The sequence below is a fragment of the Halyomorpha halys genome, unplaced genomic scaffold (genome assembly GCF_000696795.3).
Source record: "Halyomorpha halys isolate HHAL.00 unplaced genomic scaffold, Hhal_1.1 Scaffold374.1, whole genome shotgun sequence".
NCBI lineage: Eukaryota > Metazoa > Arthropoda > Insecta > Hemiptera > Pentatomidae > Halyomorpha > Halyomorpha halys.
Window position 1 is genome coordinate 643224 of NW_027112597.1, and position 16978 is coordinate 660201.

At 29.1% G+C, this 16978-nt stretch overlaps 1 protein-coding gene across 4 annotated transcripts in view; it reads right to left on the minus strand.

Annotated features, from left to right (window-relative positions):
• Positions 1-16978, minus strand: part of beta-Spec (spectrin beta chain) — a gene marked incomplete in the record, with an annotated part of 132761 nt that overhangs the window by 43537 nt on the left and 72246 nt on the right. For all 4 annotated transcript variants that reach the window (XM_024358778.2, XM_024358774.2, XM_024358772.2 and 1 more), the window contains 8 exon segments: positions 714-877; positions 1025-1148; positions 2262-2414; positions 2546-2846; positions 2937-3225; positions 4311-4484; positions 5891-6042; positions 10847-10976. In XM_024358778.2, the coding sequence (XP_024214546.1) occupies positions 714-877; positions 1025-1148; positions 2262-2414; positions 2546-2846; positions 2937-3225; positions 4311-4484; positions 5891-6042; positions 10847-10976 (1487 nt within the window).

Sequence of the window (16978 nt, forward strand, 5' to 3'; positions counted from 1 at the left end):
ATATTTTGTATAATTCTAAATTTGTTTGTATACTATTCTTTTTCAATTGTATGTTACTCTAAATGTTATTGTTATCTCTTTTGTTCTATACCCCTGATGAAGACCTGAAACTCAGGTCGAAACGTCGGCATAAAATAAATAAAATGGTTTTGTTTATTAATGTTGTTCTTTGCTGACTGCACCCCCCGACAAACTTCTCCAATCATTAATCTACGGTCAACTATCTACACCTCAAAAATTATTTGTTTATTCATGCTGATGTTTCGACCTGAGTTTCAGGGGGACCTGAAAGGGATACTGGTCAAAACTGCACGAAGACCTGAAACTCAGGTCAAAACGTCGCCATGAACAAATAAATAATTTATGTTCTTTTTTGCTGACTGCACCCCTTACCATCTCCAATTATTTAATTTCATACATTTTTTTAACTTATTCTATTTGAAAGTTTTTCAATTTTAAGAAAAATTATTTTTTTCAGAAAACTAAATTTCTGATGAAAAATTACAAATGTTAATGACCCACAAGATCAATAACACAAGTTGCTAGTGTAAAGGTGTAGGATCAGAAAAATCTTTAACCACCATATTCTCACAAAACATATATTATAAACAACAAAATTAAAAAAAAAAAAGAAATTAAGAAAAATTAATTCCATCAAAACAAAACTAAAAGAAGAAAAATTCTTTACAGCTATTAAATTAACATAATGATACCTTGCATTGATCCTTTCAATGTCATGATAATTCTCAGCTTCCAATTCTTGGCTAACAGTCACAACTGCTTGCACTCGTTCTTCATATGCGAATATATCAGTTTCAATAGCTTCGTGTTTTTTAGCTGCAGCTTCAACGGCTCCAAGATCAAAACCGAAATTATCCTAAACATTGAAATAAAAATTTTAGATATTTAAAGACACTAAAAATCAGATTAAAATACTTTGAACTAATATTTAAAATAATCAATAACATATTTTAATAAGTAATAACTAAATTATTGAGAAACTTTTTTTTTTTAAATGCAATACCTGTGACACCAGTCTTTGGTTTTCAGAAAGCCACGTTTCCCTCATTTGTGCCTTTCGGTTAAACCTTGCAGCAAGTTGTTCAAGTTTTTCTTGTCTGATCAATTCTTCTCTCAAAGCAAGTTCTCTGTTAGAGGAAACAAAAATTTTTAAAATTAAACATATAGTTATAAAAAATATAATCTATAACGTCAATAAAAAAATAAAATAAATCATGGCAGCCTTGAGGCCTGTAGATAGAAGTGAAACTTCTGGAAACAAAATAATGTAATAGTCCCCTCTTATGACTTAAGGCAGAAAAGATTAGTTCCCTAATAATAATAATAATCATTTAAATAGAACAGCCGTTTCTTAAAAAGTCAATTCTAGCAGGAAATTTTTTTATACTGTAAAAGGAGAGCAGGTTTGTCAGAGCACACTCAATTAGACTCACTCAACACCGGCAGCAGCCGGACCAATTCATTTGCCTTCTCTGAACTTCTGCTCTCCTGTTACCCTAATAAAAAATGAACACATCCTAAGTTGTGCCCCTCCCCTTTCAAATTCTGTTTCATCTCTTCTTGCATCACAAATATAATTTTTTCTTGAGTGTAGAATGTCGGTACAGAAGTTTCACATCAAAAACAAACAACAAAGATTTTCAAGAAAATTAAGATATCTTAATAACAATACACTTTTTAAATGAATAGGATTTTTTCCTCAGCTAAAATATTTCTTTTGAAATTAGAAAGTAATTACTTGCACACAAACTTTATTGGCCATAAATGATAAAGAAAAAATACAATTTTTACTGAACACCAGAACTAATAAATATAAAAACAAAATAAATACGTAAGTACTTCAGAAGACAGAAGTCCATTTTCCAAAGATTTCAGAAGAGATGGTTTGCCATATAAAATTTTCTTATTGTTAAGATGTACACTTAAATATGGAGATAAACATATGTTTGTAAGTAAAATGCATCTTTTCTAAATTGATACATGTTATACAGCAGGAAGTAGCTTAACAGTTTTATTCATTTACTTTTTATGTTTATTACTTTTTCTTTACAGTGAATTTTTTAAAGTAAATTTTAAAAGCCATGGATTTAATATGGGACTGACATTTTTTCCTAGGATAGGTAAGCATGTGTAGTTACTAAACAGACATAATATCATCTTCTCCAAAAACGAACTCGTTTTGTCAACTGAATAGCTCAGATAATAGTAATGATATATTGAGTATAATAAACTAGCAATACCTTTCATGCTCAGCTTTTTCGAGTCTCTCCCAAGCCTTGTTGATATCAGAAATCATTTTACCTTCTTTTGGAGTATATGGTTTCTGGTTATTAGCTCGCATTTTGGATTGTAAAGTAAATAGCAATACCTCCAAGTTGCCCTTTTCCACAAACCTAAAATTGTAACATGATGAATATGCTTCAATATAATAAAATTGAATAAGAAATAGTAATATTAAGAAATAATTAAGAATAATAAAAAAATAAATGCTTAAAATTTTCAAAGTAGGTTAATAATATCTTACTTTGGTGGTTTTTCAACAGTTCTATAATTATTGAACTGAGACAACTGTTGCTGAACACCAACAAGAGAATTGGCAAAATGTCGGTCACCAAGCTGAGATATAGTTCCTTCAATCCATCTAAGTAAATCGGAAGTAAGTCCCTCATATTCAAGGATCATTCGGTCGTTGTCCATTGCGATTCCAACAACTTTTCCTATTCTTTTTCCAATAACTGTTGCTTCCTTCATTTTTGAAAAGTAATGATAATATGTGACAACATAGGTAATTATGGATTTTTCATCAGGCTGCTCGACAAAAACATCTAAATAAAGAAAGATCAAAGATATTAAGAAAGAATTAAATTGTTCGATATTAACTTTTATATAATTAAATTAACTTAAACAATCATTACCTTCAGGATCAAGGAGTTTTGTAAGCCCTAATTTATCTTCTGCAACTGTGAAAGCATTGTTGAGATTGTACATAGCATTCGATTTTGATAGTCGCTCGAAAGCTATTAGATCTGGTCTATGCTTATGAATAATAGCATTAAAGGCCAAACCATCTTTCCAAGAAGTTGTAAAGTTACGGACATTAACATTATGATAGCCAGCAGTTTTCATTTGGCACCATAAAAGAAGGGCATCCTTCGCAGATTTTGTTTCTCTATTATCAGTCTCTTCAATCGTAATATCTTGTATCTAAAAACAAAAAGTTTTTATATTAAAACTCCTAACAGACACCTCTCTCCAACAGAAATCCTTCCCTAAGGACAACACTCTGCAGTCTGGAAATGTAGGAATTTCGAACCCTTTGCAATTGATATTTCTTTAATGGACACAGAGAGTTAAATTTTGATCACCAAGAAATAAATTTATCCCTTTGAACAGACCCTTATGAAATGTTGAAAATAAAGAAAACCATGTTGAATGATTTTACTTTGTGATATAAATATATACATATATCTAAATATGTAGCTATCTTGAAGTTATTCTTTTTTAATTAAGAAAATTTGTGATAAATAGTGGCAGATGGTAACAGTTTTATTAATTAAAACTCAATGTCAACGAATATATTCTTTTCTATAGTATCTCTAGTATGATATGGGATATATTTGAAGAGTGAAATGCAAACATACTTTTGAATAGGATCACATTATTTTAGATTTTATATTTTGTTCACTATTGGAGGTTGCCATAGAAATCCTCTCATTTTATATTTTTTAAATATGTTTATGCATACATATTAAATTCTAAAAATATTATGAGTATACATAAAACAAAAAATTGTATTAATTAACCTTACTTATTAATGTTAATTATAATTTTTATTAATATTAATTATTAAATGAACTTTTTTTCTAAATACAAGTATGCATGTATTTTAAAAACACCACAAATCTATTCCTTCTTAACAGATATTTCTAAGCAACAAACAAATCTGTTTGATCTGCAGATGTTTTACTGTATTTTAAACGCAAAATAATTTTTTTTATTAGTTAAAATAACTCATCAAGTTTACGTTTTAGAGTATTATCCCTTTCATGAGATTAATTCTTAAATTTATGTACAATTCTTTTCTTATCCTTAAAATGTATAATGCCATCCTTAGTCATAATCTGATTATTTAATCTTATTCAATATAGAAGGAGGAGGAGTTAATTTGTTCATAGACAGCTTGTAATGGGTTTTATTTGGTGCATTTCAGTGAAACAACCATATGTGCTGAAATTCAATATATAAACAAAACATTAGATAAAGTAAAAGTAGGAAAAATAATAACTCACCTGGAACCTGAGGATAATGGTCCAAATAAGACCTAATGATAATCTTGCATTTCCATCAACAATATCATGTGACCCCATATTTTCAAGATGAACTCTCTGCTCACGAAGGAATTGTAAAGCCTTGTCAACATTTTCAAGACAATGTATTCGCATTTTTCCTTTAGTTGGGCGTGGCTAAAAAAAAAAGGATTCAGATGAAAATTTAATAGAAATAAAATTCATGATAGAATAATGAAACAAATTAACATGTAATTATACAGTGTTTAAAAATTTATCAAGGAATTCTTTTATCAAATCATTAAGAGCTAAGAGAACAGGATGTTAGTCAGAAATAAGAATGTTGATACAGAAATATTTTTGGTAAAGTGAGTTTGATTAAAAATAATTTAACATAATTGACATGATATTATCAGCTGAGGGATCAAATTATCTGTTCAGATGAATAATAACCAGCTTAATTGTTAATTAATCAATAACACAGTCTATTGACACAATTACAGAAAAAATTAAAATTGTTAACATACAAATTAATATATAGAAAAATCCTTGTATGACCTCTGGAGGTTCAAATCCATCAAACTTTTTGCCCACTAGTTACAACACGCTACAATATTTACTTTTAATTTCAAATATTCCCTAAGCTCAGTAGCCTAAACATGAAGAAGAAAACTTCAAAAACTTCTTAAAAAAGAAGGAAAAAAATTAATGACAAGAAACTACTTAAAAAATATATAATTGTAGAGCTATAGCTTCTTACTGTAATGTAATTGTTAGTGAATGATAAACCTTAGAGTAAAGCAAATTCCATATTTAAGTTTTTAGACCTCTTAACTCTGAGAAGCAGGTCTGCTGTATTTAGCTTAATTTTGTGTTTAGATGGTGTGGATGTTTAATAGCTTTAATACATTCATTCATTCCAACCAGTCCTATACAAAATGGAGCGAGAAGGATGCTTGATTCTGTAGGCCCACCACAAAATAACTCTAACTCTCAGGACCACACTAAAATCTTCTGCTTTAGGAACCAGTTATCGTCGAGGTAGAATAATGTTTTAAAATTAAAATTTGCATTAGGAATAGATATTTAAATTAATAAAATTAATTTAACCCATTTTCCAAGGGAAATTATGAAAATGTTGAACAGATACAAAAAAAAACTTTAGAAAACTAATAAAAATTAAACATTAATATGAACATGAGACAACAACAAAGCAAAACAATTTTATGAAAACCTTTGAAAGAACAATGTTTCAGCCATAAAGCCATACTAATTTATGACTTATTTTATTTAATTAAACTGAGACTGCCTGATGATGGCTATTTAGCCAAAACATTATTGTCATAAAGAAAAATATAAAAGGCAAGTACGTTTTGAAGGATTTAGAGTGCAACACCTTAAAAAGTATACTAAACAGCATGGAAAATATTAAAAAAATAAAAACTGACAAAAAGTGGATTTATTCCCGTTTGAACCTTCATGTAAAATAGTAATGAATATCCTGCCAATATTATTTATTACTCGCAGAATATTTAGTTTTAAAACAAATTAGGCTAAATAATAATTTAGAAATTGAAACTTACCAGTCTTTCTCCAGACAAAACTTCTAGTAATTGAAGAAGCATTTTTCCATCTCTAAGATCTACATATAAGTCACTAATTCGACAATTAACACGAACTAAGTGGGAATTGACCCATTTTTGGAAAGTCTTTTTCTGTACACTCTCTCTCTCATCTATAAAATAAAAACAGACATGTTTAAAAAAAGAATAAATAAACAAGAATTAGAAAAGTATATAAATGAAACCATAAAGTTAAGATAAAAGCTCTAAATCTAACTTAATGAAAAGACTTTTCTTTTGAATAATACATTCAACTGAAATGATAAAACGTAGATTATTATAAGGGAGTTCCTCATCCTGCTTGTTCAAAATAATACATATAAAAAAAAAAAAGTTGTTAATAACAGCCACATAAATTATATCAAAAAATGAATTGTAATTTTTACAGATACATAGATTACTACTTTATATAAATAAATATTGCCCTCTTTTACCAAAAGGCAGAGATGGCTTAGAACATTAGGCTGAGGATTCTAGAGTGTCTGATTCAATTCCTATCCGGGACAGTTAATATTTATTTCATAGCGGTCCAGAAAAATGAACCTGAAACTCCCACTCTGGTTAGCATGAGACAGCATCTTCTAGTTAGCCGTCAGAAGATGGCAAAAAGGAACACTATGCCTACCTGATAAACTACTTTCACTACTGTTGATTGTCTGAAATTACACCAAATGAATAAAACATTGTATACATCTCAGCTTAACTCAACAAAGAAGATTAGTGATCCATAAATTTTGAGTCCACCAAGATCTTGTTCTTGGATTAAAAAATGTTATTATTCCAACAGAGGGATTAATCGCTATGTCAAGATCTGTCTACAGTGATTAATTTCATAATTTTATTTGATTTATGCCCTCCCTAGAGCTTAGACCTAAAGTTTAGTTCAGGGATAAACTCATTTCTCCAGCTATCAATTCTAGGAATTCCAGACTGACAACATGACCATACTATCAGAAGCTACTCAACGAAGCTAGTCGTCTTACTCTAAACAAACAAATAAAATTTAGAAATATTGAAACCTTTTCAGAAATCAGTACAGAAGATAGATTCCTCTCTGACCAAAAACCCCTGCAATCATTAGTTAAAAGAAAAAATAATAATCTTATTAGCATATCACTGAGAATAATATCTTCTAGAAAGATGGTATACAATCACACTATTACAGATGGCTCAATATATAAAAATTGAACTACAAAAACTTAAATCTTTGTACCTTTTTTTCATTTTTCCCAAAATATATTGGGTTCAGAGAGGAAAATGTCTCGTTTAAAAAGATTTTTTTTTATTACCCTATGGCCTCTCTTTGTTTACAGTGTTTTATTTTAAGTCTCTCGTAGTTTATAGCCATTAATATGCGAATAGGATTAGATTATATTTTCACCTATGTTTCTTGTAGCTTGTTTTCTAAACACAGTACTCTTCTTATTGTTCTGTCTTATTTTAAGAAATTATTATAAATAAGGATGTTCTACAGTCATGGCCATCTATAAAATATGAAATGTTGCAGGAAATTATGTTCTAAAAATTTAGGAACTATGATACCAGTTCATTAAAATCTTCGACTAGAATGACTCAGAGGGATAGGAAGAGACTTTATCAAGCCAGTTTGGCCGGAAAATAGCAAAGCCCAAATATCGCAAAGGTTGCCTCTAAGAACTGAATGAAATTGAGTTGTTAAATCACTCTGAACCTCCCTCCCTCAGTTCAGTTGCAATAAATCGGTAATCTTTGAAATTGATGATTAAACAGTTTAGGGAACATCACAGATAATGTTTAAAGAATTATTTGTCACAAAATCTAAGGATTTAAAACGAATCTAACAGTTGTTTGAACTCTCTATTCATTTTGTATTCATTGAACAGGTAAATACCATGGACCTTTGGGTTATTTTTTGCATATTAGATGCAAATTGTTAAGTTTAAAAAAAGAACAAAAAAGAGGTTTCTACACACTTCACTGCTTCACCTCTTGCTCCATTACTCCACTAATGAAATGGTAATCCAAACATGAAGCAACAAAAATAAACAGGATTGTTGTGAACATCTATATATTCAGTGATTTTCAAGTTAAAACTTATAACTTGTGGATATTAATACTTTATCGGTTTTCAGGTCTCAAAATTAATTTAAATAGTGTAAAGTTAGGATCAAGGTTTTCAAATACTAACCCTATGACTTTAATAATACTAAATTTCTAGGTTTTTCAACTAAATCATTAAGCTATTGTATGTGTTGAGTTTAAAATATTTTGGATTATTTAAGTAAATTAATGGTAATGGAGATTATACTTTTTTAAAATATTGTAAACTAAAAAAAAGTAAAGAAAAAGGTAGTTTTCATTTGAGAAATTTGGCAGAAAAGAAGTTAGTCTCGAAGAATAATAAAAATGCATATCAATATTTTATTTAATTTTATGCTTCTAATAAAATGGAAAATTCATAATCAAAGTTAAAAAATTAAGAAATGCCATAGTATATTAAGAAGTAGTATGAAACATTGTACACTATAAAGCTATTATTCAGACATTTTGGAATGAGCCAATAGAAGAGACGGGGTCAGAGGTTAAAAAGTGCTCCATTTCGAGAACCCCTGGAAATATGTGACCAATCTACGGAAGGGTTAGATCATAGGAGCCAGTTCAATGATCCTTGTCTAGCTTAGAACTGTTATAAAAGGTGCCCCTTAAACCAATGTTAATTGTAATCAAAAGAATATTTCTTCTAGATTGAAAAACCATACTTAGAAAATTACCACATCATTATATGCTTCAGGTATGTGCATCATGATGTTATTAATTTTTTTTTTATGTCATTTACAGTTCTATACTCAATAAACTGTAAAAATAAAAAAAAGTACTATTTAAATAATTGTTATTACTGATTGAAATTGAATAAAAGTATTTTATGTTGAACTTAATATTGCAATAATTCCTACAGTATTTCTATTATTACAAGATCGCCAGTATGATTCACATTTTTTTTTATTTATTATTTAGTTTATGTCAACTTTTATTAGTATAGTAGATGTCTACTATATGAACATTTATTAACCCTTACATGCATAGTGTTCCTCTGGAAGAACATCTATTTTTTTATCACAGCACAATCTCTTGGTACCTCACGTTACTAAAATTTTCCCTCAATTGGGACCATAATGAAGAGATTCATTATTGTACAAGTTTTTAATTGTTGAAAATTGTAAGTTTGCCTTTGAGTCTGTTTGTCAGATTTCTTCGCTTGACTCAGATAGTTTTGTTCACTAATAATTAAATTTCTACATGGACATATCGCACTAGTATTTCTAAAGTGACATAAGTCTAAAACTTACATTTCTGGAAATGTAACACTCTTGCCTATGAAGGGGGAATAGCATTAAGGCAGCAAGAGTGACACAAGTGCCCTCTGGCGGACAAGCTCTGAAGCTAGGTTGATACAATTTTGATGATTCATAAAGATGTATTTACCAATTTCTTTCATAGTCATAAATCAAAAACACCGATTTTTGAGTTGTGTCACTTTAGAAATACTAGTGCGATATTCTTAAGGAAATTTTCTTAATTTATTATATATGTGTAATTTGTAAAAATACAAGCCATTGAATGAGCTTTATTATTAATTATCACATATATTAGTCGTGTCTTTTCTGTGGGACATCATACAGTCTGTTATTCTCAGTCACTTTTCTTCAGCTTCAGTATTAATCAAGTTCCATATTATCAAGCAGACGAGTAAGAAAAAAAATAAAGTAAATGTTATTTATACTCCTTTTACCTATCAAAATATATATATAAAGTAGCTGTTATCAAATACTTCATTGAATTTTATAAGCAATATTTATGCCATTATATGATGGTGTTCCTAAAAGTAGTTAAGTTTATTTATCTGAGATATTGGAGCTCTGATAAATTAAATATAGCATCAATATCAGAAAATTAAGACTTCCTTTCAAGACAATACAAAAACAATAGTAGAGAGGATTACGAATTCCTCAGTGACCAGCCTTCGCAGCATCTTTTATCCATTAACAAATTGAATTAATAAATATTTCATATAAACATATAAACATTACCAATAGATAAATTGAGTAGTTTTCCAAAAATATTACTTAAATGATTAAATTAAATCACACATTGATGGGGGGTAAGTGAGCCTTTTGTTCATATCTACTTTGAGTTTATCACCCCTCACTTATGAGAGTTATGATTATTTTCTCATGAACACAAATAAATAAAAATTAACTGTGACCCAGGAGGAATTTGAACTGAGAATGTTGCAAACTGGGCACTTAACTTTCTTGAAATACTTCACCTTTGCACTGAGCCATATTTGAAAATTATACATATTACACAATATAAATGTTTTAAAAACACAGATTTCCAAAAGATGGTGAAACATGAAAACTTAAAACAACTATTTTTATTTTTTTTTAAAGCAATACAAGTAGTTGCTGGGGTAAAATGATAAAAGTAAATAAATAAAAATATGATTAATCATTATATAATATCATAATACCTTACAATATTTATACAACAGAATCTGAAATAAATACTTCATATAAAATAAAATTTAGTATTTTATACTAGGCAAGTATAATGTTTGGTAATCAAATACTATTTATAAAGAGATTAAATGTATAAAGACATATAAAGACATGATTGAGGAGTAGAATTTTTTTTTCTTAACAAGTTTTGTACTAGGTATTATGAGATAAAATAATTTCTGCAAAAATGTTTAGAAAGACATTTTTTCATATTGTAATGATCAATTACAAAAATTGTTAAAGAAAAAATAATAATAACAATCAGAAAATAGACATGTCTGACTTAATAATTCTACAAGAATAGAATAAGAATGTACTCCAGCAATGAGTAAATAATTTAATATTAAGTTAGGAAAGGAAAAATATCAAATGTAATCACCTGCTAAAGCTTTAATTCTACTTCTCTCAAATAGGCGAGATGAAGAGTTTCCCCCATCATATTCATAGTCGTCAACGATCTCCTGTTGGAGGGAAGGATCCCACCTGACCACCGAAATGTCGGTCGTCATCTGGAAAAAAATATATACATATGTAAGTCAAACAATTAAAAAAAATGCATTATTTGAATGGGCATAAGTGATAGTATTTCAATACAGCCTACAGTAGTTTGTATTGACAACTTAAGGATTAAGTTTATAGAAGGGAATACAAATAGTATTAATGGACAGGTTTCTAGCCAAGAAAATTACTAACACTCAAAATAAAGGAGATTACATCAATAGACTGATGATAATTTCATACACTTACAGATAAACTGGTACAAATCATCAGAATGTAGGTTAATATCACTGAGGGATAGTATAGCAAAGATGAGGTATTTTATCTACATGTGTCCAAACCAAATATACGATTTGGTATAAAAATAAAATAAAAATGTTGAAATAATCCGAAATCAACTTAATTATCAATAATGTAACTATTTTCTCAGTTCTGAAGCATAGATTTGATTCAGGCATATCTAGATAAAATAAAGTCACTTAATCACTTTTACCTCTAACCCAAGGATAAATATAGCATTAAAGTTTAACCATTAAGCAGTTTATTTATTTGTGTTTTTAATATTAAGTAGGTATACTTAAAGTATAAGTTAATTATTTAAAAAATAAATTGTGTTTACCCATCTCCCCTGAAATAAGTAGTTATCTAACGATTTGTCTTAACAATTTAAAAAATAATAATGCAAAAAACCAAATAATAGATAAAATTTTATGTTGAACCTTGTACTGTTTCAGATGGTCTCTATCCATTTAAATTACAGATTGACCTAATACTCTCTATTAAACAATAAATATTACTCATTTAATAATTGTTCTATTTTTATAAAAAATGTATTCACAAAAAGGGAGTAGGATAGCTTAGTGAGTAAGGAGCTGTGATACTAACTCTAAGTTCAGGGACCTGGGTTCAAATTTGGCCCTGACAGACAATTATTTATTTTTAACAATTTATTCTGTTATTAATTATAGCCGTGATTTAACCATGTGAGTTTGGGAGCCTTTCTGGGGTCCACTCAGCCTCAACACAGTGGGTACCCTTAATTGAGGAATAATCTGTTGATGGAGTATGATCTTGAACAAATCATCTCCTTGCATAACCATTCTTCAAAAAACTAATGTGATAAACCAAGAATTTTGTTATTGTTGCTACATGAGGATATACTTATGAAACTTTTATCTCTAAGAAAATTTTTTTCAATAATATATTATACCTTCATCTACTAATGTTTTTGATTTTTAAACTTCTTCCTTTTACCGATAATAAAAGATGAAAGGTAATCAGTACAAAAATTATTTGTTCGAAACGTGAATTCATTTACACTCTTTAGAAACCAATGACTTCAAAGAAACAATTTTTGGATAAAGTTTTAAGGAATGAAGATAGATAACAATTAAAAACTTATGATTTCCATAAATCAAATATGCGGACGGTGGTTTAATGAATCGGTGTGGGTGGTCTGGATAGAATATGGATCCATTGAAATGCTCAAGGCGTGAGGAGCGTTGGCAAGGAAGCACTGATCGCCTCCTTTAAAGGTCAGTCCAGTTACCTCTATACCGTTCCGTCAAAAGAGTACTACGGAAACATGGCTTTCACACATCAACCTTCATATTTCTTAGACTTTTTATTTTATGAGAAAAGTCAATATAGACGTTTATTTTGCCACAACGTACTAATTTATGGATTTGCAAGTATTAACAAAATATTTATACATCCCCATTTATAAATAATATTATTGTAAAGTTTTCTTAAATATGGGAATAGATAATATACACAGGTTATCGTAGTAGCGAATTCCGAATCGCTAATGGAAAATCGATTGTACAACAGCATTTAGAAACACGAAAACTGTTCGAGAATTCTATGGTATAAGGATCGTCAATATGGTTTAAAAGAATGTCAAATTCCAAATGTCCAACTATGTCATTATTATTGCTGCTTAGTACAAACATGTACAGAAATAAAATGGCAAGAAACGAAGAACTTAAGGTAATAATAAAAAAAAAATTAAAATCCGAATTTATTTTATATTTATATATATTTAACTAATTCCCGATAAGACCTCTAATATTAAATTCCTAATAAATAATCTCAGAAATTTCGTTAACACTGAGGCAATCCAAGGCAGTAGTATGCTAGTATACACTTGTCATAAATTTAATAATAAAGGTGGTTACGAAAAAAAGAATTGTAAACACTACATACATCCGAGAAATTTGCCCGACCTATGGAAAATACAGATACTTTCAGAAACGAAAATCCAGCCATTAAAACTTTAACATAAAAAGTGGATCACACGTATGATCGAGTGATCGCCGAACAGTGCCCAAAATATAAAAAATTGAAATCTAGATATAGATAAATTATTAATCCAGGTTCCAATAAAACAGGTTTGTTGGTATTCATCTTGACTAGTTTCCGTAAATGAAACTTGTTTATTTATAGATTTAATGTTTAATCCTGCCTTTTATCGTAGCCTGTTTATTTAATTTATCATCACTTAAGTCCTTTAAGATAGTTATTGTGTAACATAGATGCCATTAACCTCTGGTTAGTTACACGATTATTGATTACTCATCTCATGGACCGTGTAATAAAATATAACTTTTATTAGTTAAGTTTTCTTCTGAGAAAAAACTTCGTTTATTTCAAATCCCACGAGTTCACTTTCCTTTCTTTCAAAATATTAAGGACCTGTCATAGTATTACAATGAAACAAAAATTTAAAAAATTAGATAAACTTCCAACTTTTGCGAAAATATTATTTCTCGTTCTGATGTGAACTGTTCAATTTCACAAGTTCCAAACGAAATTTCATTACTCGGCGAAATTTGAAAATATTATGTGAATTTCAAAGATATACGCTAAAATAAATTCATAAAAGGTTTAGTACAGTCATGAAGTAACTGTATCTCGAGAAGTATTAGACGTAAAGATGTCTATGAGAAATAATAATTAAAGCTAATTAAATACGCATAAAGCAGTTTGTAATGATTATCTTCGTTGAAGTTTAGATGATATATGCCAAAATAAATTGACAAAATGTTGATTTTCATTATTTGAAAATCAACATTTTGTGAATTTACTTTTACTTTTACATTTACTCAACCCTTAAAAATATGATATAAAATTGTTGTAGATAGTTGTAAGGAAATGGAACACAGTGAAAAATGAGCAAACATTTTGGGGTTTTCCGGAATAAAATTAACTTTCTGGTAGCTATTACCTTTATTTCTCCATTATCTACTACTGAAGGACATTTACAGTACTTGTTGTATTGTATAGGTAAAAATTGAATATATTCATTAACAGGAAATAGTGAGCAAATAAAAAGATTGATATTTGCAAAATATGAAAAGTTCGTTAACCTATAAAATGTTATTAGGACGTATCTAACGATCGGATGGCAGACGATCATCATGTTGAAAATATTTTCGACCTGAATAATCAATAACTTTCTTCTAGTCGCGAAAATTATATGACCTGGACTTAGTTTATCAGAGACTGCAATAATGTGAATATGGCTTAGGTTTAGTAGCATCCATAAAATATGTATTTATTAAAGATGTTGCCTTTAGGTCAGAGGTGTTTTCCAACTCATTAAAGTCTAAAGACCACTAAGCCAGAATTTGAAATTGGACGACCCACCCCCTCTCCTGAATCAGAGCAGGGGATTGGTCCCCAATATTTTCAAATTATGTTGCTTAAAAGAGCATTTTGAGTCAGCTTTATTATATATTTTCCAGAACATTACTAACACCACGATGGGAAATTTAAAAAAATTGTTTTAACAATAAATCCTCACAGTAAAACATAACGGGGGACAAAATGACAATAAATGATTTTTTTTATGTTGTATTTTAATTAGAATCTTTTATTTTATAAAGGTCAAAAACTCACAAGATAGCTTTATTCTTTTTATTTTTTTTTTTGCAAAACATTTCTCCGGAAATAGAATAAATTCATAAAAGAATTTCTTCGTAAATAGATTGTGGTTTTTCGAATTTATAAGTATTCAAATTGAAGAGTGAGACTTTTTTTTTCTAGATTACTTAAAATATATTTTTGGTTCTAAAATAAATGATTCAACCTTTATTTAATTTTATTGGAATTATATCCTTAAGATTTATTATTTGTCAGAGGATTTAATTCATTTCATTATTTTTTTTTCATTACCTTTTATTTTGGTTTATCTATTTATCTTCTGTATTTGATACTTTTTATTTTTGTTTAAACTTGTAAATATGTATATCAACAGTAATTGTACCCTTTTGTTCACTATTTCTAGTTTTCTAGTATTTGATTCTTTTTTTCATTTTTTTTTTTCTTAGAAGTTAGTCACCTTATGATTTGTAATATTAAATATAGTTTTATTTCATTTATTCTATTTTTACTTTACACATTTTGTTAATTTTTAATCTTATTAAATTCATAATTATAATTATACTTATGATAGTTTATAATATCATTCTTATTTTAAAACTTTTTATTTAACTCTAAAGACCTAAAGCCTTATTCTTACACTTATAATATTATTCTAAAGGGATCAGTCCCAGGAAAAATAAACAATATTATTATTATGGTCTGTATTTCTCGCTATTGCGGGTTGAGTATCTGAGGTGAGGGGACCTAGATATCCAACAACTTTCATATTTTTATTTATTTTTCCTTTGAGTCAAATCTTTAAAAATGTTTGCACTATACGTGCTGTGTCTAAGATAACTGACTGTTGAGCCTCTCTTAGCACGTTCATGGATACCCCCAAACCATTCATGCCTGCCACTGTTGATTTTGCTATGAGACCATTCGTGGATATTGCGAAGGGAATAGTGGTAACACCTTCCTATTTATATATTTCTTTAAATTCTATCGCCAGTTCCTGGTATTTCCTCAGTTTTTCTTCCACAGTGAAGCTTATATTATTATCGTTGGGGATCCCAACATCAATAAGTTCTGCTTTCTTTTTTCTTAGCTCAATAAGGATGTCTAGCTTATTATGGCGTACTGTATGGTCTGTAATAATTGATTCATCCCAATATAGGCTGAGAGAACCTTTTTGGAGGAGTCTATTTGGGTGGTATTTGTAATAAGGGCTCTTATCTTCAATTAAGTTGTCCGCCACCAGGGCCTGATGCAAAACTTTGGCCACATTGTTGTGCCTCTGCAGATATTCAGTACCAACCACTCCACATCCACCAGCGATATGTTGGATTGATTCGAGCGTTACTGAGTATATCGACTTATCTGGTGTTGTTGCGTCTTTTAACACATGTTTTCTATATGATCTGGTGGCGATCACTTGATCTTGAATAGCAACCACAAACCCCTCTGTTACGGAGAATAGCCTTCCTGTTTTTATTATTATTATTATTCAATTGCAACTAGCAGCTCTTCGTTCCCTTTTGCCAAGTCAGAGAAAATGTAAAACTGTTTGAAAAAATAAATCAGGTCCTTATATAAATTTATAAATCAAAATAAAATCAGTGTTCTTTACTTTAATTAACAAAAAAAGGATGAAAATGGCAGGAATAGAGTTGAAAAAATATTTCATGAAGTGGAGAATTCCAACGTTGAACGGGGAAACGACAAGCAGTTAAAAACTCTTGAGAAAGAACCAATTAAGGCAATGAGATAAAATATGAATATAGTTCGCTGACTAAGGAACGAGTAAACATTGAACAACCAAAGAAAATTAAAAGCAATTAAATGAATATCAGAGGATTCAAGGTTCCTGACTAATACACACTTCGATATATTATAAAAAATAAATAAGGGAGGTTATTTTAAAATCAACTCAACAATAACTAACTGACTATAAAAATGTAGTTACAAAAATATATTCACCTACCAAAGTATAATAAACTTCATCAACAGTAGAGCTTCCACAGTAGAAGCAAGATTATTACTTTTAGAAGTAAGATTGCAAGTCCAAAACCGAATCTTTGCAGTTTTTTTTTTTATTATTTCTTCTATCGGAGGTTAATGATATTATGAGCAAAGGAACATTGAAAAT